Source organism: Pangasianodon hypophthalmus, chromosome 12 (assembly GCF_027358585.1).
Source record: "Pangasianodon hypophthalmus isolate fPanHyp1 chromosome 12, fPanHyp1.pri, whole genome shotgun sequence".
Lineage (NCBI taxonomy): Eukaryota > Metazoa > Chordata > Actinopteri > Siluriformes > Pangasiidae > Pangasianodon > Pangasianodon hypophthalmus.
Genome location: NC_069721.1, coordinates 23803596 through 23826351, shown reverse-complemented (window position 1 = coordinate 23826351; position 22756 = coordinate 23803596). Strand labels below are relative to the sequence as shown.

Here is a 22756-nt window from a genome sequence, read left to right as displayed (position 1 = left end):
AACACTTGGGGTGTGCTGTTACAGGAAAATGAGCAACACTGGAGTAGTATCATGAAGTGTTTTATTTCTCTTATCACAGCACTTTGCCAGCAATTAGTTGTTTTTTTTTATTAGAGAATAACACATTACTTTTTATTCGTTTATAGTTACTTTTAATGATGTACACAAAAGAAGTTATCACTTACGTTATAGCAGCTATAAGTAGTCATTTCCCTTACTAGACTCTCTTTGTTTCTTTTTCTTCTTCAGATTGTTCAGATTGTTTTAAATATTTACGAATACTATAATAGAGTTAGAATTCCAATTAATTCCAATTATCCAATTGGAAACCCTTTAGACAGAAAAGAACCCTTAACTACCCAAAGAACTTTTTGAAGTAAATAAGTAAAAGGCTTTAAAAGCACACCAAGTGAACACAAGCTTCATGAGGTTTTATAGCAATCGTAGCCTAGTGCTACTGTCACGCTAGTTAGTGACAAGTCTCTCGTGTCACATGCAGTTTGTCGCTTATATTTACGGCCCTTATCCAGAGCGACTTACAGAAATAAAAGGTATTTCATTTATGCACCTGAGCAGTTGAGGGTTAAGGGCATTACTCGTGGGCCCGGCGGCGTCAGCTCAGTGGTGCTGGGATTTCAACTTACAACCTTCTGATAAGTGTTCCGATGCCTGAACCACTGAGCTACCACTGCCTGTTGTAGGTGTTCTTGCGGGCATGGAGCGACTGCTGATGTTGTTGCTTGTTGATTGTTACATGCTCAGATTTGTGCTAGTTAGCAGATTAGCAAAGCAATCAAACTATTCTAGCTACGTACACTCACCAGAGGCACAAGTGATCTCTGCTACGTCATCGCATCCTTCTTTTTCTTCATAATCCTTCTATCCCCTTTGAAATGTGAGGTCATATATGACAGGATAAGATTAAACCATTGTTATGTTTTCCTCTCATTTTTACAAACAGTAAATTGGAACTAATTGCAGGTAGGATCTAAAAAGTTGTGAGCAGGGAACTGAAGAAATGTCAGACCACACTGACCATAGGTTTGGTCAGAGGAATCATTTGAGCCAATCATTTGGCATTTTGCTGCCGCATACCTAATTTATCTCACACACATACCTAGAAAATGAGGTTGCCAGGCTTTTGTCGCTTATATACAGTATGTCAGGTTTAAGTCACTTAAAAAAACATCCGACTGACACCAACAATTTACCGCGCACATTAACCAAAAGAGATTCTCTGGTTATAGATCTTTATTCTCATTCCTGTTAAAAGCAGAACAGTGTAAACATTTGAACAACAAGGATATGCTTTTATTATGTTGTTTAGAAATCTCACAATGCTTCGGTGGACCGGCATACTTTACCCAGGTTACAGAGAAGACAGTGGGGGGAAGGAAAAAGAACCTGCCCCCATAACCTGCTCTGTGTTACTGAAAAAGGCTCGAATCATTAGCCTCCTTGTTTAAAGGAAGCTGTTTCTTTGCATTCAGTGTATCTGTGTGTGTATATTGTAATCATTTCTTTGTATATCCAGTGGCTCGATTGAGCAGATTTGGGCTGGTAAAGTGTCTGAAGCTTTCTAGCAGCAGTGGTCAGTGGAGGTCAGATATTGCTCAGATAATGCTCTGGGTTCTTGTAAAGAGAAGACCGAGTATGTAGGTGTGATCACACATGGCCTTATGATGGATTGAGCAGGTGGGTGATGAGGAAAATCGGAGTAGCAGTTTTGGCCTTGCTCCTCCTCTATGATCCCATTTGGCGCAGCTCAAAGCATAAACGCACTAATGATCCCAACTGGCAGCCCAACAACTCTGTCTGTGTGTGTTTCCCCTGATGCATTAGCTAACATTCCTGCCTTGACATTCCTTTGTCTGACGAGCTCTGGGATAGGACAGAGAGGAAAAACAAATACCACTCCATGACACAAGCTGTCTCTTTCTCCTTAGCCGACGGGAGCGGGAGTAACTGAGCCTGTATCACTTGGGCAGAAAAGCACTTTCCACATATGCACTTCAATGGAAAACGGCTTCTACAGTGTCACTCCCCAGACACCAATTCCTACACAGTACAGCTTGATTCAGAATATTGTCCAATACATATTTCAAATAACTCTACTAAATAGTTGTCGTTTTCCTTTTTTTAGAAAAAAAAAAAAATCAGCATCTGTGATTGTGATCCGACTTTTCTTTTTCTTTCCTCGTCCTGCTGCAGGAAATAGGGTCTCTCATAAATGCAGAATATGGGAAAGGGTCACTGGGGTTGGGGTACACATAAAAGATTGTTGTCCCTCAGAGGAATGGATACAATAATCCTGAATCCAGTTAACATGCACACTTGGGGATCAGAGGTCTCTGTACGTGCACTAAGTGGAGAGTTCCTCCGGAAACCATTTGATGCTGGGGGTCTCCCTGGCGCTCCTCCAGGGGCCTGTCCGCTATCCGTAACATCTTCCGCAGATGCCTGTAAACGAGGGGGTGAGAGATCCTGAATGACACATACCTGAACGTTTGGAATAACCATACACCATACATAGATCTCTTTAAATCTCAGTGCTGTTGAACTCTGGATTCTGATTGGTCAGAAGGTGTTGGTTAATTTTCTATAACAGCAGCTCTGACACTAGTGCAGCTGCAAAACACAGGTTTATATGAATGCACTCGTTCTAACAGGTTATCGTTTCTATAGAAACAGCTCATTCACAGTGACCTGTATAGGGGTTGTCCCACCTAAACGATGTTCATTTAACATATATGGAAGGAGTCTCCAGTGTCAGAGCTTGGTACAGTCAGAGGTAAAGCTGTAACATTAAGTTTTCCGACACTGGAATGTGTTCAGGAAAAAAGAGTTTGGGTTTGTGATTTCTCTGCAACATGACAGCTTCGGGTTTTTTGGTCTCATTAACTTTGACGAACAGAAAAACAGTTCTGCATTTCATCACACCAAGCTGACACTGTTGTTGTTGTTGTTGTTTTTCTACAACTACCCCACACACTGTTTCATGCATTACTTAACAAGGAGTCTTACTTTCACCTTGCTGGGACATGGAAAGGATAAGCTGATGCCCCTACAAGGAAAAATTGCACTTGCAATTTTCCCTAAAATTCAAACAATGCACCAAGTCACTCGAATGTGTCCAGGTTTTTTTTTTCTTCACCTGGAAAATCTTGTAAGGCCTAAACACTTGTAAATCCATGTTCCTGTGTTACTTGCACAAATCAGTACAACATGGGACAAGCAAGAAAATAAATTAGGTTGTAGGGAGGGGTCTGTTTCCATGTTTCCATATGTTGCGAAAGAAAATCCAGTGTGTCTGTTTTCTGATTGTAATCAGACAGGTATGGCTTTACTTAGGGTACATGGTCCAAAAAGCAATTTGTGTTACTCAGTGGTATGTGTGTGTTTCTCTTCTGACGTATGAGGAATAGCGTTCCTGTCCGACATTCCTTTGTCTAAAGAGATGTTGGGGTAAAGGAGAAAGTCGTGACAATTCGACCTGACGATTGTAACATGGTTCCTCTTATCCTTGATTAACTCTTCTTTACACTTACCATTCCTTCTTTTTAACAAACACCTTGATGATTTGTTAAACTCTTGGCATTATTTCTTTCCTCTGGGTCTCTTGTCTTAATATTTATAGTGTCTGCGAGGGCCTCCTTTTTGAGGTCCTCTCCATACACAGGCCACAGCAGCTCCTTCTGACCGTGCTCTGGAAATTTAGGAGGAGCTGTGACTCGTGTGCAAGTGTACACTATATTTACACTGAATTTAGAGGCTTTAATAAGCAGTTTTTTTTCTCTCTCTCATTGAAAGGGCCAGTTTGATTTGTGAGCTGCTAGTCAGTAATTGTAAGTTCCATTGCGCCAATTAACCAGCCATTAGGCGGTGGAGGTCTGGGAGCGTGGTGTGGACATGGCTACATGTTCCAGCCATTATTCACCATGTTCAGCACCAGAAACTGGAAAACGTTGCTCTGTCAATGTCTGTTTTCCATATTTATACCTGTTACTAGAAGTCGAAGCTATTTCGGATGGACTCAGTTTGCCAGTATACTTCATGTCCTCCCTTGTGATGATTTGTCTTACCAAGAATCAGTCTTTGGAGAAAAAGAGAGAGAAATTGGAATTAATGTTCCATAACCATATCCAGAGTCCAGAATACCAAAAGATTTTTCCCCTCTCATTCTGGAATGAATTCATTTCCATCTAATTTAAGGAACGGGAGGTTTGGGGGGAACTTTCAATCCAAGCCTTGATTTATTTATCCGCATTGAAACGGAGGGCAACATTCTGGCTGTTCAGGACGGAGACGTCTATAAGGCTTTAAATGATTTTGAAAGGTTGGATTTATGAAGTCCCTTCAAGTGAAGAGCAGGAATTCGTACTGACTTGATTTAATGAAGCACCTACGCACCTGCCCTGAACTGGAGAAACACAGATTCTTCACGCCAGAACCTGCAGTGCGTCATATAGGCCAAAAGGCTGGATTATGTACTCGAACACACTGTCCTTGCATGTGAGGTAAACAGAACTGATTAGGGAGGGATTTCGGTCAAACTGGCCATCCGTGCATTGCTGTTAGATGCTGTAGCTCCATCTTTGGCTTATTAATGCAGATGGTTTTTCCACAACAAGATTGATTTGATTAAATTATGGGTTCGACTGGCACAAGCACTGCAACTTGCAGGTTAACTCAAGTGGAACAAAAGTCAGTCCAGTGTAATTTTATACTAAAGGCAGAGGCTTGAACACACACACACACACTTGTACTACAGGGACGGTTTGACTTATGGCGTGTTTCATTTGTATCCCGCCATATCATTAAGTGACCCTATTAAATGAACAAGCTGTAAGGAATGGAGGGATCTCTCTGCAGCGACACATCTGTGCAGCTCTGTAGCGGGCACTGGGGAAACGATTATAGCGAATAAATCAGGTTCTTCTCTCTCGCCCCCATTGCCTCAGTCCATAATTTTCATACTCACTTAATCTCTGGTATCTTGCATCATATCCATGCATCCATTAATCACTTAAGAAAACAAAAGGAGAAGTGCACGCAGGGGCGATGGATGCAGCAGTGGAATATTAGGTGTCTTTGGTTTGGTACAGTCCTCGTGCTAACTAGCATCTGTCACAAAAAAGAAATGGGGCGGCTCAAATGAGGGGTACGTTTCTGTTTTTCAGCGCGGTCTGCCGTCGTTAGAAAGCGGGGCTGAGTAGCTCTCCAGGATAATCAGACAGGAAGTTTTTGCGGTGGCGTTGCTGATGACCTTCAGCACATGAAAACCCATCAGCTGTAACGGCTCCTCTTAGGAGGACTCGAACCGGGCTGCCTCCTGCAGCGCCAGAGCCTGAGGATTCTTTCCTCCATTTCACTCCGTCTGCTTCAGAAAGACACAAATATGCGAATGTGAAAAACCAGAAGCTAATTGCGGTGTCAGATTTTGCATAGTCAAGCAGAGATGTGTCTGCGCTGGCCTCGTCATGGAGAGCCGCAGGAAAGGGAAGTGATGTCATATATGTGTAGAGAGTGAGGATAGCAGTCCTAACCTCTAACCTCTTTTTCTATCTGTTTGTGTTGTCTGTGTAGCTGGTTTACGGAGGAGCTTCCGTCTCAGCAAAAGAGGAAAAAAGACGAACAAGTCCATGTACGAGTGTAAAAAGAGCGAGCAGTACGACACCGCTGATGTGCCCACTTATGAAGAAGTGGCTCCGTACTGCAGAGCTCATGGAGCCAAGCACAGACTCGTCGTCCTGGTCGGTAAGTGCTGCTCCGTACTGTATGTGTTTATAATAACACTTCACCTAGTGAAGTATTTATAGTTACTCCTATATAGTTAATCACGGCTGCAAACCATTTATACAAACCTGTGTACAAACAGCTTTATAACTACATACTTTTTATTTCATTAGAAATTGTATAATTAAATATTATTACATTATTAATAAGGATTATCATAATGCCCTTTTAATGCTTTATTAAATTACCTGAAAATATTAGTATAAATATCTACGTGTTGGGTAAGGAATAAAACTCAGTGTTGGGTAAGGAATAAAACACTCAGTGTTGGGTAAGGAATAAAACACTCAGCGTTGGGTAAGGAATAAAACACTCAGCGTTGGGTAAGGAATAAAACACTCAGTGTTGGGTAAGGAATAAAACACTCAGTGTTGGGTAAGGAATAAAACACTCAGTGTTGGGTAAGGAATAAAACACTAAGCGTTGGGTAAGGAATAAAACACTAAGCGTTGGGTAAGGAATAAAACACTCAGCGTTGGGTAAGGAATAAAGCACTCAGCGTTGGGTAAGGAATAAAACACTCAGCGTTGGGTAAGGAATAAAACACTCAGCGTTGGGTAAGGAATAAAACACTCAGTGTTGGGTAAGGAATAAAACACTCAGTGTTGGGTAAGGAATAAAACACTCAGTGTTGGGTAAGGAATAAAACACTCAGCGTTGGGTAAGGAATAAAACACTCAGCGTTGGGTAAGGAATAAAACACTCAGCGTTGGGTAAGGAATAAAACACTCAGCGTTGGGTAAGGAATAAAACAGTCAGCGTTGGGTAAGGAATAAAACACTCAGCGTTGGGTAAGGAATAAAACAGTCAGCGTTGGGTAAGGAATAAAACAGTCAGCGTTGGGTAAGGAATAAAACAGTCAGCGTTGGGTAAGGAATAAAACAGTCAGCGTTGGGTAAGGAATAAAACACTCAGCGTTGGGTAAGGAATAAAACAGTCAGCGTTGGGTAAGGAATAAAACACTCAGTGTTGGGTAAGGAATAAAACACTCAGCGTTGGGTAAGGAATAAAACACTCAGCGTTGGGTAAGGAATAAAACACTCAGTGTTGGGTAAGGAATAAAACACTCAGCGTTGGGTAAGGAATAAAACACTCAGCGTTGGGTAAGGAATAAAACACTCAGCGTTGGGTAAGGAATAAAACACTCAGCGTTGGGTAAGGAATAAAACACTCAGCGTTGGGTAAGGAATAAAACACTCAGCGTTGGGTAAGGAATAAAACACTCAGTGTTGGGTAAGGAATAAAACACTCAGCGTTGGGTAAGGAATAAAACACTCAGCGTTGGGTAAGGAATAAAACACTCAGCGTTGGGTAAGGAATAAAACACTCAGCGTTGGGTAAGGAATAAAACACTCAGCGTTGGATAAGGAATAAAACACTCAGTGTTGGGTAAGGAATAAAACACTCAGCGTTGGGTAAGGAATAAAACACTAAGCGTTGGGTAAGGAATAAAACACTCAGCGTTGGGTAAGGAATAAAACACTAAGCGTTGGGTAAGGAATAAAACACTAAGCGTTGGGTAAGGAATAAAACACTCAGTGTTGGGTAAGGAATAAAACACTCAGTGTTGTGCTGTGAAAGGAAAATAATCAACAGTGGTGGTGTGATGAGGTGGAGTTACTGTTACAAACCCAAAATTGATTATTTTCCTAGAACCGCATGTCCATGAGGTGTTTTTTTTATTCCTCTAATATCACAGCAACTCCCCAATGTTTACTGTTTTTCATTTATTAAAGAACAACACATTGCACTTTTTTTCCATTTATAGTTACATTTAATGTTGTGCAACAAGTTAGTGCCTTTCTCATGTGCATTAACCCTAACTACAAATAGCCATTCCCTTTTTTCCAGCCTCTCGTTTTCTCGCCTTCTCTCTCTCTTTTTTAAAATAAGGAGAAGAACGCAGCTTGTCATGTTACCGAGAAACCCAAAGCGTAAACTCCTCTGTCATGAAGATGTCAGAAAAGTTACAGCTTTACCTGTCCAGCGCTGACACTGGAGACTCCTTCCATAAATGTTAAATAAACATCTCCTTACAGAAAAGTCACCATATCAACGGTTACATGTTTTTTGTTCATCTTTTTATGCTATATAAATGATAACGTAATGCAGAAGGTAGCCGTTTATGCTCCTTTCCCAGGCGAAAGTCTATCACGCCATATGTTTTACCTCTGACAAGTAAAATTGTCCGTGACTGTGGGACTATTTTAGTCTTTATTTAGCATTGGGTCATGGTGATACACCGGCTAGGCCTTGCTGTGGTTTAGTTTGGTGAATTAAACACAGTGTATGGACTTCATCACAAACTGTACATGTGCTGTGCGTGTTTTTCTCTCATCATGATGCCCCAATTAGGCCTCTGCTATTGCAGTCAAGCTAATGCAAATATTTTCAATTAACTCTCCTAATTTGGAGGACAGTGTCATGGACAGTCTCAGCGCTGACGAAGCAAAGACCTGCCGTCAGTCTGCTGTGTGTTTGCTCTGTTTTTATTTCAGCTTGTTTTTCCGTCCCGTGAGATGAACCTTCTTACTTTCCTCCTCCGTATTTACTTTCCCCCCCTGTCCTCCCCTATTTTTCTTTTTTGCTCTCTATTATTGTTCCTGTCTTTCTGGGTTTCTCTGTCCTGTCTTTCTTTCTCATTTCATTTTGTGATGAATGTATTTCTTTGTCTCTCTCTCGCTCATTCATTCAGCGTGTAGACATTATTTTTGAATTCAGAACCATTAGTTAAATAACTTCCTGTTTTTTCTCTTCTCTGTCAGTCTCTCTCTCTCTCTCTCTCTCTCTCTCTCGCTCTCTTGCTCTCTCTCCTCTTTCTTTGTTCTGGCTTTCATTTGCAACATGATGTCGACTCTGAGCTTTTCTTGGCCTGGGTATTTCTCTGTTTTTAAGTTTGAATGAAACTCATTAATCTAAACCAAAGCCTTTGACATTTTTAACCTCCACCATTTCGATAACAATGTTTAACCCTGACTCTGGACAACAGGGTTAAATAAAATCAACCATATTCCTCCAACGTGAGAGACACGTCCGTCAGTGGCTCCATTTCAAACAAATGTCTAGACAAATAAGGGTCTTATCTGTTTAGATACATATTAATCCCAGAGCCAGCATAAACACACACGTACACGTATGCACGTTATAGTGAGACCACCATCGTGCCTTAGCTGAAACCTGATTATTTAACAGAGCAAATGATCTGTTTTGTTCAACGTCTTTGATTCGAGCTGAGGGAAATTTCTGTGATGTTGACGTTATGGGACTCCTGTTAGCAATAGTAGTAACATCAGGATGCAATGGAAAGGACGCAATGTCCAGGACTGAAAAATTCATTTAGAAATAAAAATATATCAAAGTGGAAACAGATTGATGTGATTTTGGCTCTCTGATTTTTTTTCGTGGCGTTTACATGAGTAGTGTGTGTATAAGGATCTGGAGAATGCAGTGATGACAGAAATATCAATCAAATCGCAAATACACAACGGCTGTGACCAAAATCAAAGAGAACACCCCCCTCCACTCAGAATTCCTGCTCGGGAACTCTGGACGGTCTCCTCAACCCCGAGTGACATCAAATCAACATGGCTGCTCACAGCATCAACAGGAAACAAAGCATCACTTTTTACCTTTAAATGAGTTATACTATACAGGTATACAAGTATTAGCTTCAGTTCAGTCAACATACAGACATATTCACCTGTTAAATCTAAATCCTCTGACACTACAGTTCACTGTTTTAAGCAGGTAAATATACATCACTCATCGCCGTTAGCTGGCTAGCTCGTTGCTAACAAAAGACGAACATCAAGGTGTCCACTTTGTAGCTTGAATACACAGAGATCGAAAATGAAATAATTCCATGTTCTGACTTGCAGAATGCAGCATCATTGTCAGAGTCACTAAGGCCTGTTACATTCTCTACACAAGCACACAAACCTGATCGCAAGTGCATGAGCTGACACCAGTCTTTTACTTCCATACCTTACACACATGCTGGAGCTGTAAATGGCTAATCTGCAAAGTAAAGGTGGCAGCGGCACACAGGTTTAAAATGATAACTGAGTAGAAATGGGTGATTTTGTCCAGGCTCATTTGCTTCAGAAAGACAAAAAGGACAGTGGTCTGTGCAGCCCTGCGCCCTGGACCGGTTCTACCAAGCGTTTGTTTATCAAACGCATATTTGCAGAAATACATACTAAATTTTTTCCCCCAGATTTTCTCCCTAATTTAGTCTTGACAAATTCTTAGCTCTTCCCCATTATACCACGTCAGTACCAACCTGGGAGGGTGAAGGATAGCACGTTTCATCCGATACCTGTGAAGCCAGCCAGCCGCTTCTTTTCAAACTGCTGCTCATGCTGAATCACAGGGTGGTGTAACACACTCGGAGGAAAGCGCTGTCTGCTCTCTTCCACATACATGAGCTCACAGATGCCCATGATTGGATACTATCACTGTGATTGACGGAACAGATGGTATAGGTTCCTCCTACCCCGAGACGAACACAAGAGTATGTAAAGGGCCTAAGTCCTTTCAGGTCAGAGTGTTTCAGGTCAACGTAGTGGAGATGTTTCTTACAGATTGAGCGTTTAGGGATTTAGATTAACTTATCACTTTAAAACCACTGGCTACATTTTTAAAATGAGGAGAAAGGACCAGGAAAGGACAAGCACCTCACTTTAATCGAGCTCTGAGTAAAATTCATGCCTTGAATTTGTGCTTTTATGTAAATGTTTCCCATTAGACGATGTGATTCTGTCTCATCTTCCACATCTCAGCCGAAGCTCTGTCATTTCATTCAAACAGATAACCATACATTAAACACAGCTGCTGCTAAATAATACAAATATTGATGTTTACTGATGCAGATTTCTGACATCAGTGTTGGTTTCAGCTTGAAATCTGAACTGGATTTGAAGTTACTGAATGTATGGATGGATGTCCGTTCACACTTCAGAAACTCAAATCAGACACGCTTGTGTGTGCGTGTGTGTGCGTGCGTGTGCGCGCATGGGTGAAAACACAGTGCTAACGCAACAGGTTCATGCTGAAACACTGAATACAACACAGTGTATTACACAGTGGGCTGGAAGTGATTACACGTCTGCTTTTAAAGAGCTCTCCTGCTAATGAGAGACCTGATCAACTCTGACACTTTTACTGCTGCTGCGACATGCACCAAGGAGTGTGTGTGTGTGTGTGTGTGTGTTCAGATCCATACACTGGTTATTAAGACGATACTTTCAGACACACACTCAGAAAACAGTCAGAAAACATTCACTAAAATTGCTCAAATTTGTTGTTTTTTTAATAGTAAAAATGTAGCCACTGTTTCTGGCTTGTTAAAACTCGCTGCAACGTAAATAAAGAAAAACAGAAGTAAACAATAGACAAAGAGAGGTGTGTTAGCCCTGTGTTAAATCAGGTATAAGTGGTAGAGGTGAGACTGTCTGTGTGTGTGTGTGTGTTTGTGTGTGTGTGTGTGTGTGTGTAGAGTGACGAGCGGTTTAAGGTTGACTGTGTCTCCGCTGAACCCATTGTCAGATTAACACACAGCACTACAACACACACACAGCTGAGCTACGAGACAATGAGCACCTCAACATACAGGTGCGAGGGAGAGAGAGGGATGGAGAGAGAAAGAGAGATGGAGAGACAAAGAGAGAGAGATTGGGAGAGATGGGAGGAGAGAGAGAAAAGGAAATATAAGAAAGAAAGGAGGAAAAAGGAAAGAATGGAAGGGATTTGAAAAGAAGCAACAGAGGGTCTAAGAAGACAGAGATGCAGGGAGAGAGGGATAGAGAGACAGACGGGGGTCAGAAAGAAAAGAAAGAAAACTAGTGAAAAGGATAAGAATGGAAGGAGGGAAGGGAGAAAGAAAGGGAGGAAGCATAGAAAGAGTGGGAGAAGAAAGCAAGTAAAGGAGAAAGTAGAGAATGTAAGGGAAAAAGTAGAGAAAGAAAGGGAGAAAGAAAAAAGAAAGAATGGAAAAGAAGAGGAGATGAAAATAAAGGCAAGAATGTAAATGACAGAAATGGAGAAAAACAATCAGAAACGGGAAAGAGATTTTAAAAAAAAACAAAAGAAAGAAAAAAAACGTAGTACACAGGGCATGAATTACAGATAACAGGGTAACGAAAAAAACTAGCAGTGATGATTGTTTAGAGAGAAAAAGTAATAATAAATAGCTACAGGTGTATATTACACATATATTATTGTTCTATAACATTTACATTAATATTCATGTGATTAGTTTTTATTTTGTATTCTAAGATTGTGAGTTATTTACATATTTTACTGATAATTTGATGAACTCTAGTACTTCTAAACATATGCACAGTATATGGCTGTTTTCTGTGATTTGGGGTGTGTGTGTGTGTGTGTGTGTGTGTGTTGATGAAATCTTGTCTGATGGTTGTGTATTTGGTGCAGGATAAAAAGTGGTGTTGTGTTTCTATCTGTTCTGTGCTGCACTATTACAGATTCTCTCCTCTCAGTGTTTCCACTGTCTGTGATACCGTCCTGTTTCAATCTCTAAGCTGTGAGCGCTGAATCTGTACTGTGTTAACGAGTCTGTATGGCGTTAATGAGTCTGTACGGTGTTAATGTGTCTGCATGGAGTTAATGACTCTGTACGGTGCTGATGTGTCTGTACAGTGTTAAGGAGTGTGTAATGTACAGTGTCTGTACAGTGTTAATGTGTCTGTACGGTGGTAATGTGTCTGTACGGTGGTAATGTGTCTGTACGGTGGTAATGTGTCTGTACGGTGGTAATGTGTCTGTACGGTGGTAATGTGTCTGCGTGGAGTTAATGACTCTGTACGGTGCTGATGTGTCTGTACAGTGTTAAGGAGTGTGTAATGTACAGTGTCTGTACAGTGTTAATGTGTCTGTACGGTGTTAATGTGTCTGTACGGTGTTAATGTGTCTGTACGGTGGTAATGTGTCTGTACGGTGTTAATGTGTCTGTACGGTGTTAATGTGTCTGCATGGAGTTAATGACTCTGTACGGTGCTGATGTGTCTGTACAGTGTTAAGGAGTGTGTAATGTACAGTGTCTGTACAGTGTTAATGTGTCTGTACGGTGTTAATGTGTCTGTACGGTGTTAATGTGTCTGTACGGTGTTAATGTGTCTGCATGGAGTTAATGACTCTGTACGGTGCTGATGTGTCTGTACAGTGTTAAGGAGTGTGTAATGTACAGTGTCTGTATGGTGTTAATGTGTCTGTACGGTGTTAAGGAGTATATACGGTGTTAATGAGTCTGTAATGTGTGTGTACGATCTTAAGGAGTCTGTACAGTGTTAATGAGTGTGTAATGTGTGTGTACAGTGTTAATGAGTGTGTAATGTGTCTGTACGGTGTTAATGAGTGTGTAATGTGTCTTTACAGTGTTAATGAGTGTGTAATGGGTCTGTACGGTGTTAATGAGTGTGTAATGGGTCTGTACGGTGTTAATGAGTGTGTAATGTGTCTGTACCGTGTTAATGAGTGTGTAATGTGTCTGTACCGTGTTAATGAGTGTGTAATGGGTCTGTACGGTGTTAATGAGTGTGTAATGAGTGTGTAAGGTGTTAATGAGTGTGTAATGTGTTAATGAGTGTGTAATGGGTCTGTACGGTGTTAATGAGTGTGTAATGGGTCTGTACAGTGTTAATGAGTGTGTAATGGGTCTGTACAGTGTTAATGAGTGTGTAATGTGTCTGTACCATGTTAATGAGTGTGTAATGGGTCTGTACCATGTTAATGAGTGTGTAATGGGTCTGTACCATGTTAATGAGTGTGTAATGGGTCTGTACCATGTTAATGAGTGTGTAATGGGTCTGTACGGTGTTAATGAGTGTGTAATGGGTCTGTACCATGTTAATGAGTGTGTAATGGGTCTGTACCATGTTAATGAGTGTGTAATGGGTCTGTACCATGTTAATGAGTGTGTAATGGGTCTGTACGGTGTTAATGAGTGTGTAATGGGTCTGTACCATGTTAATGAGTGTGTAATGGGTCTGTACCATGTTAATGAGTGTGTAATGGGTCTGTACCGTGTTAATGAGTGTGTAATGGGTCTGTACAGTGTTAATGAGTGTGTAATGTGTTAATGAGTGTGTAATGGGTCTGTACAGTGTTAATGAGTGTGTAATGTGTCTGTACCATGTTAATGAGTGTGTAATGTGTTAATGAGTGTGTAATGGGTCTGTACAGTGTTAATGAGTGTGTAATGGGTCTGTACAGTGTTAATGAGTGTGTAATGGGTCTGTACCATGTTAATGAGTGTGTAATGGGTCTGTACCATGTTAATGAGTGTGTAATGTGTCTGTACAGTGTTAATGAGTGTGTAATGTGTTAATGAGTGTGTAATGGGTCTGTACAGTGTTAATGAGTGTGTAATGAGTGTGTAAGGTGTTAATGAGTGTGTAATGTGTTAATGAGTGTGTAATGGGTCTGTACAGTGTTAATGAGTGTGTAATGAGTGTGTAAGGTGTTAATGAGTGTGTAATGTGTTAATGAGTGTGTAATGTGTCTGTACCGTGTTAATGAGTGTGTAATGAGTGTGTAAGGTGTTAATGAGTGTGTAATGTGTTAATGAGTGTGTAATGGGTCTGTACCATGTTAATGAGTGTGTAATGGGTCTGTACGGTGTTAATGAGTGTGTAATGGGTCTGTACGGTGTTAATGAGTGTGTAATGGGTCTGTACAGTGTTAATGAGTGTGTAATGTGTTAATGAGTGTGTAATGGGTCTGTACAGTGTTAATGAGTGTGTAATGGGTCTGTATGGTTTTAATGAGTGTGTAATGGGTCTGTACCGTGTTAATGAGTGTGTAATGGGTCTGTACCGTGTTAATGAGTGTGTAATGGGTCTGTACAGTGTTAATGAGTGTGTAATGTGTCTGTACCATGTTAATGAGTGTGTAATGGGTCTGTACCATGTTAATGAGTGTGTAATGGGTCTGTACAGTGTTAATGAGTGTGTAATGTGTTAATGAGTGTGTAATGGGTCTGTACAGTGTTAATGAGTGTGTAATGTGTCTGTACCATGTTAATGAGTGTGTAATGGGTCTGTACCATGTTAATGAGTGTGTAATGGGTCTGTACAGTGTTAATGAGTGTGTAATGTGTTAATGAGTGTGTAATGGGTCTGTATGGTGTTAATGAGTGTGTAATGTGTGTGTACAGTGTTAATGAGTGTGTAATGTGTTAATGAGTGTGTAATGGGTCTGTACAGTGTTAATGAGTGTGTAATGTGTTAATGAGTGTGTAATGGGTCTGTATGGTGTTAATGAGTGTGTAATGTGTGTGTACAGTGTTAATGAGTGTGTAATGGGTCTGTATGGTGTTAATGAGTGTGTAATGTGTGTGTACAGTGTTAATGAGTGTGTAATGTGTTAATGAGTGTGTAATGGGTCTGTATGGTGTTAATGAGTGTGTAATGTGTGTGTACAGTGTTAATGAGTGTGTAATGGGTCTGTATGGTGTTAATGAGTGTGTAATGTGTTAATGAGTGTGTAATGAGTCTGTACAGTGTTAATGAGTGTGTAATGGGTCTGTACCATGTTAATGAGTGTGTAATGGGTCTGTACAGTGTTAATGAGTGTGTAATGTGTTAATGAGTGTGTAATGGGTCTGTATGGTGTTAATGAGTGTGTAATGTGTGTGTACAGTGTTAATGAGTGTGTAATGTGTGTGTACAGTGTTAATGAGTGTGTAATGTGTCTGTACAGTATCGATGTGTGTCATTCTGTTTTTTTTTTTTTTTTACTTTGGTCAGGTAACCAGTGAGAGTGTAGTGACTTTAATGATCAGTAAACATTTATTTATTCATTATGGAAATCTCTCTCTCTCTCTCTCCCTCTCTCTCTCCCTCCCTCTCTCTCTCTCTCTCTCTCTCTCTGTATGCAGGTCCTACAGGCGTGGGTTTGAATGAGCTGAAGAGGAAGCTGTTAATATCTGACCCACAGCATTTCAGCGTTACCATCCCTCGTAAGTCTTCATACTGTCACACACACGCACGTACACACACACACACACGCACACGCACACGCACACACACGCACACACACACACTTTCCCCTCACACACCAAAGAGCCAGGGAACGAAGAAAGCTTTTCATGTCCAAAATAAAATATGCACTTTTAATACTGAACCATCTCCAGCTCTGTCTCTCTCTCTCTCTTTTTCTTTTCTTTTTTCCTCACTCTGTCTCTCTCACTCTCTCACTTTCCCAGCATCCAGGAACGCATTCTTTGGGGACATGCATCATGTTGGGACAAATGAGTCGGGCTCTGATTTATGTATTTAAACAGACTGAGAGCGAGAGAGGGGGAGAGAGAGAGAGAGATGGATGAAAACAAGGGAGTATGAGTGTTAAACAGTGGCCAGAAATGAAAAAGAAAGAGAAAGAGAAAAGAAATCGTCAGCGCCGATAGAAACGGGGGCTGTTTGTTACGCAGAGTTCGGCTGTAATGAATGTGTCTGATTCTGACTCGGGGATTAAAACCTCATCCTGAGCTTTAAGCCTTCACGCTGCCTAATTGCTCACAAATGTGACCTGTAGAATGGTGTGTGTTACACAACTGAGCTCTCGTTTACATCTTACACACCATTCAGTTGCACTCGTTCATTCCTGAACAGTGTTTCTGTTACCATCTTCTCATAGATTTCCAACTCGTCAACACTTGTTCAGATTTCCGTAACTCAGGAATAAATCACTCTGCGTTGTGCTGTTACAGGAAAATAATCAGTGAGGCGGAGTCACTGTTACAACCGTGAAGCTGTTTACTTTGCGATAAGTGTTTTATTCCTCTTATACCACAGTAGCTTGTCACGATTACCAGTTTTTACTGACTAAAACTTGACTAAAACTCGGAATTCCCGACTTCAAAAAACCAAGAAAACTCTCCCTTGACTTGGAAAGTCACAACGGTCTCCTCAACCCCGAGTTCAGCAAGTGACGTCGAATCAACATGGCCGCTCACAGCATGAACAGTAAACACAGCAGCACTTCTGATCTTCAGAGGAGTTAAACTGTATATACAGTACAAGTGTTAGCTTTAGATCAGTCATACTGACATATTCACTTGTTAAATCTACAACACTGACTCTACACTTCTGTGTTTTGGAGGAAAATATACATCACTCATCACAGTTAGCAGGCTAGCTTGTTGCTAACAAAAGACAAACATGGAGGCGTCCATGGTTTTTGTTTCACTTTGTAGCTTGAATGTGCGGAGATTGGAAAAAATGACGTAAATCTGAGTTCTAAAAGTGTAAACACGTCTGTCTGGAAGACTTCAGGCCTCAGCATGATGCATGACTTGCTACAAACAATATGATGTAATTGTGTAGCTAACGGATGTCGTGTCATGTAGACTTTGCACATTGTGTCGTAACATGACAGCTCAGCAAACCCTGCAGACGAACGTGTCCAAGCCGATTTATTTCAAGATGGATGACTTTGACGGAGCGGTAATTTTCTTCTAGTGGTAGATATTATGACATTTTAACAGCGCCATCTGCAGTACTGGAGCTCTCGTTAGCGACGGCCGATACGAAGCCTCAGAGAACAGTCGAGCTTGTGAGCTCATGTCCGTGCAAACCTTTGTGTAGTAAGTATCCTGTGTACGAAAACAAGGTTACAGCTTTACCTCTGACTGTTACAAGGCACTGACACTGGAGACTCCTTCCATAAATGTTAAACAAACATCTCTTCACAGAAAACTTCACCATATCAACGATTACACACGTTTTATAAACCGGAAAGGTGGAGCGTCTGCCGTACAAGTCTCTGTGAATGAGCTGTTGCTATAGAAACGTATTATAAAGTATTAGAATGACTACCTCGTGGAGTTGTTAATGCTTTTAATGCTTGGATAGCGGACGCTATCTCACCTTCACCACAGCTAGCCTGTACCTCTTCCTCGCCATCTTGTGGTAGTGATAGTGGCTGCTGTTACCGACAATTAATCAACACCTTCTGACCAATCACAATCCAGAACTCACCATTGCTGTGGTATTAAACCATTTAATATCACTTAATTCCTCTGAATGTTTGCCGTATGTTTAAATCTTCCTGCTGCTGGAACATGTGGCGAGAGCAGGAACACTGCGCGATGTGCAAAACATCGATCAGCGAGAGGCACGTTTCCATCCGGACCCGTTCCTGAGTGCTATTTTTCTTATTTGTAACCCGCACCAAAGTCCCTTCCTCAGCCACAGAGCTGATGTGTGTGATGTGTACTCTATCAGTGCGGGCATGTGCAGGAGCTGCGATCATCCGTCCGCCGCAGTCAGAGCCGTAATTACAACCTCCCTCATGCCTGTGGTGTGCTCGTCTCATCACACACGCATTTAACCATCACCCCGACTCTTTCTATCTCTCTCTCTTTCTCTCTCTCTTTCAGGGCTGCATGATTCCTGATGAAATAATAATCACCGTTTTTTAGGCTTAGAACGACATTGTGATTCTCACTCATGGAATGAAACACTACGTGTCATGCTGTTATAGGAAACTAATTAACAACCATGTGGTGTGATGAAGCAGAGCTACTGTTACCACCCTGAAGATGATTATTTTCCTCAAACAGCATGTCCTGAATATTTTTCCTTTTATACCACAGCAATTAATTTATTTTTATTCATTAAAGAACAAAATGTCATACTTTCAGGAGACAAGAGAGAAAGAGTGTGAGAGAGAGAGAAAGAAAGAGTGAGAGATAAAGAGATGGAGCAGTTGAATCAGGACAGGGAGTGAGAGAGACAAACAGAGAGAGAGGAAAGAGAAGGTGGAGGAATGAAGGTTCTGGTTTTAAGCTTTTTGGAACAGTGTAAAAATTTTAATAGTTTGTTTTGGGCCTGCTGGTCGAACAGTTTGTCTTGAGCAGTATACCACGGTGACCCCTGACCTTTCCAGCTCTCGTTAAACACTCTGCGCAGAGACCTCTGACCCCTACTAAACCGTCTGGAGCCTGGCACGCGCGGCCCGGTTTAACGGCACCACTTTACAGCCGAGCGAACCCAGAAACACAGCAGTGAGGGCTTAATGAGCGCTGGAGCAGAGTCAGAGTCGCTCCTGTTACTGTAGTGTGTGTGAGCACCAGCATGGCGTCTTTACTGCTCTGTAAAAGCATCAGCAGTGACACCGGCTGTGTAAAGCATCCAGCTAATACACTATTGTACACTATACCACGATTCTAACAGGGTTTTATTTCTGTTTTTGGTACCTGCTGATCCGACATGTTTCTAATGGCAACAGGAAAAAAAGTGCATCAGTAAAATATAAGATGTGGCTCCTGATTTGGGGGCGGGGCTATATAACATCATATTTCTGCATATTATATAAACAAGGCCTTTTATTCTGTACAGATATGTCACATAAATGTTTGTCAGTTTAAAGGGTTTAAAGCATCTTGTATGGGAGAGTATGTGAATTACACTGACCGTCAGTTTTATATAGTTTACATATATACTGTCATCATTCAAAAATAAAAAAGAGTGCACAAACTTTTGGACTTGGCTGTGTTTAGGTAATATAGGTTCTATAGAGTGTATGGTATTGTATTTCTGTAAGGAAATTGTCTAACTCCCTCTGTCTCTGTCTTTGTCTCTCTCTCTCTCTCTCTCTCTCTCTCTCTCTCTTTCTCTCTCTCCCCCGACACTGTCTCTCTGCCTCACTCTCTCTGTCTCTGTCTCTCTATTTCTGTGTCTGTCTCTCCCTGTCTCTCTCTGTGTATCTCTTTCTTTTCTCTACCTCTGTCTCCTCTCTCTTGCTTTCTCTCTCTTCATCTGTGTCTATCTCTCTATGACTCTGTATACTTGTCTGTCTCTCTCTGTCTCTGGTTCTCTCTCTCTCTCTCTCTCTCTCTCTCAGACACGTCTCGAGCGAAGAGGAATCAGGAGAGTGATGGTGTGGAGTATCACTTCATCTCTAAACACCTGTTTGAAGCAGACATCCACAACAACAAGTGAGTCTTCATCATCATGTAGCTGCACTAATCTCCAAGCTGCTGTTATAGAAAATTAACTAACGCATTCTGACCAATCAGAATCCAGAATCCAGCAGCGCTGTGATGTAAGAGATTTTATGCGAATGCTGGTAGACGATGTGATTGATATTCACTGGCTTTCACTTCAGGACTGTTTTTCCATGCCATGTGATTCACACAAAGTGTGTGTGTGTGTGTGTTTGGCAGTTTGGCCTTATTCTCCTATACTTATGCGAGAGTGAGAACCTGTTGACAAGCTGTGTGTGTGTGTGTGTGTGTGTGTGTGTGTGTGTGTGTGTGTGAGAGAGAGAGAGAGAGAGAGACTAGACAGCTTATGTCATGTGGATCACAGGCTGATGTATATGGATGGCCTGGTGATGGATGTGTTTCCACAGGCTCTCATCAGAAAATAAGACAACACCACAGGAGACAGCATTGAGTGTCACTTCTGTGCCCCAGTGTTTGGGTTTTGTGTGTTTTTGTGCTGCCGTTTGCTGGAAAATGACACACAGCGGTTTGTAGTCGTTTGTAACGCACAGTACTTGGAGCGTAAATCAGGAACTAGGAAGGCTACAAAGCGATAGAATGGCTAAAAGTGAAAAGTCTGTGTGGTTATGTGATCGATATCCACTGCAGGGCGTGCCAGCGGGAGACACGCACTCTCATGCGAAACACGAGCGACGTCGGCATTCCCAGGGAAAACCCTGCTCTGGGGCTAAAAACAGATTAGCCCGAATTAACCCGAAACCTCAGAGTCAGCCTCCACCCCGACATCCAATCTACACGCCACTCTTCAACACAACAAACACCACACAGCTCTAAACTCGTTCAGCGGCCGCCGCCTTTAAACGAGCTTCCCAGAAAACAGACATTTTGTGGAATGCTCGGTTACCGTAAATGTCACATTAACAGTAAAGAACCTCTTCTTAACACCCAACAAAACAGGCTTGGCATGGCACAGTCTCGCTCCGATGACACGGTGCACGGGACCAGAGACAGACCGCTGAACGAGCCTGGTTTAGCAGACGATCAATAAATTTAACTTTAGATTCCAAGCAACCCAAAGAGACGGAATGTCACGTACAGATCACTTCATTTACGTATAACTGTGTGCTCGGGAAATAAACTGAGCAGAGACACGAGTTAATGATAAAATGATCAAAATCATCCCTCTTGTAAAACTTCTATCCACATTCTCCATCCTCTTCAGATTAACTTCATTCAGTGTCACTTAATATGTCTTTTAATATCGAAATGGCAAAGCGAACTGACTGACCTTAAGTAGAAAAAAAAACATGATGATGATGATGATGGCAAAGGTTATAAAATCAGTGCTACACCACAGTGATGCTGAGTTCTGGATTCTGATTGGTCAGAAGGAGTTGATTAATTTTCTATAACAGCAGCTGTGACAGTAGTGCAACTGCAAATCTATATTTATTACATAAATCTATAAATTTATATTAATATACTCGTTCTATCACGTTATCGTTTCCATAGCAACAGCTCGTTCACAGGGACCTGTACTGCGACTTACATGATGATCTGCATAAATTAAGGCTAATAATGAAAGATTTTGTTATTTAACAAAGAAAAACAGATGTATAATGGTTTCTATGGTGAAGTTTTCTGTAAAGAGACGTTTATTTGACATTTAACAACATTGTAACAGTCAGTAAGTTTTAATACGATCCTTCACTATCCTTTACAGGTGCTACACTGATTTTATTTTTGTCCAGATAGGCGTCTTTTCCGCTCCACTCCGAGAAAATTCCCAAATAAAATCCCGAATATTATTACTGACATTACTGACACTATGTACTATTACTGACAACAGATTTCACGTGGATTTTACTCCTGTCTGGATCAGTCTTATAAACCCGACTCGTACCTTTTACTGGAGTCTTGGACATGGCCAAGAAATCCCTAAATCAGAGCAGAGAGAGAGAGATGGAGAAATAGAGAGATGAAGGGACTGAATCAAAAGAGACAGAAAGATTGAATTGAGAGAGAGAGAGAGAGACAGAGAGATCGAGAGAGATGGAGAAATTGAATCAACAGAGTGAGATTAAATCAAAAGAGAGAAAGAGTGATGAGGGATTGAATTGAGAGAGATAAAAAGAGAGAGATTGGATCAATAGAGAGAGAGAGAGAGAGAGAGAGAGAGAGGGATTAAATCAAGAGAGACAATTGGGGGGATTGAATAGAGAGAGAGAGAGAGAGAGAGGGGGATTGAATCGAGAGAGAGAAATGGGTGGATTGAATAGAGAGAGAGAGAGAGAGAGAGAGGGATTGAATAGAGAGAGAGAAATGGGTGGATTGAAAGAAGAGAGAGAGATTGAATCAGTTACTTTCACAGAAGGAGGCGATTTGACTGACATGGCAGTCGACCAATCACAGACTTTTCCCTTTAAACAGACTTTTTCTTTAAACAGAAGCAGGGCTGGGAGATAAGATGATTATAATATTCATATTGTGATAAATGATGTCACAACACACTTTTCTGAGATATCACGATCACTTTATTTATTTATTTATTTTTTTTTTTTTTAGTAATAGCCAACTGACTGGAAGCAGCTGATGCGATGTTAAAATTGTGTGCTTAATTTTTAAAACTGTTAAATGTTATAATTTTTTTTTTTACAGATCCTTTCATTTGTGTTAGTTTTCAGAAGGTAATTTTCCATCCACTCTAAAAAGAGTCATTTTCAGTGGATGGAAATACAGTTTTATTGGGAATGAAGAACGAAATGGATAAGAAAAGAGAAGTTTTTGAAGTTTAGCCGTGTTCGTCTGGTCCAGTGCTTAGAAAAGTGTATTATGATGTTAATATATGGAATCACCGATCATATCTCTCAGCTCTACTGTAATGTTGTTGTCTGTGCGATTCTAGAGGCAGAAAAGCCCTAAAACGAGGTTAATGGGGTCACTTGGGGTAAGATTATAGCCTTCTGCCTCTTTTAATGACCCGGAACCGTC

At 41.1% G+C, this 22756-nt stretch overlaps 1 protein-coding gene across 1 annotated transcript in view; it reads left to right on the top strand.

Annotated features, from left to right (window-relative positions):
* The window catches only part of mpp7a (MAGUK p55 scaffold protein 7a), a 126183-nt gene that overhangs the window by 89924 nt on the left and 13503 nt on the right, over positions 1-22756 (top strand). The window contains exons 12-14 of the mRNA XM_034309481.2: positions 5587-5757; positions 15695-15775; positions 19663-19756. Of these exons, the coding sequence (XP_034165372.1) occupies positions 5587-5757; positions 15695-15775; positions 19663-19756 (346 nt within the window). The remainder of the gene's footprint in view (positions 1-5586; positions 5758-15694; positions 15776-19662; positions 19757-22756) is intronic.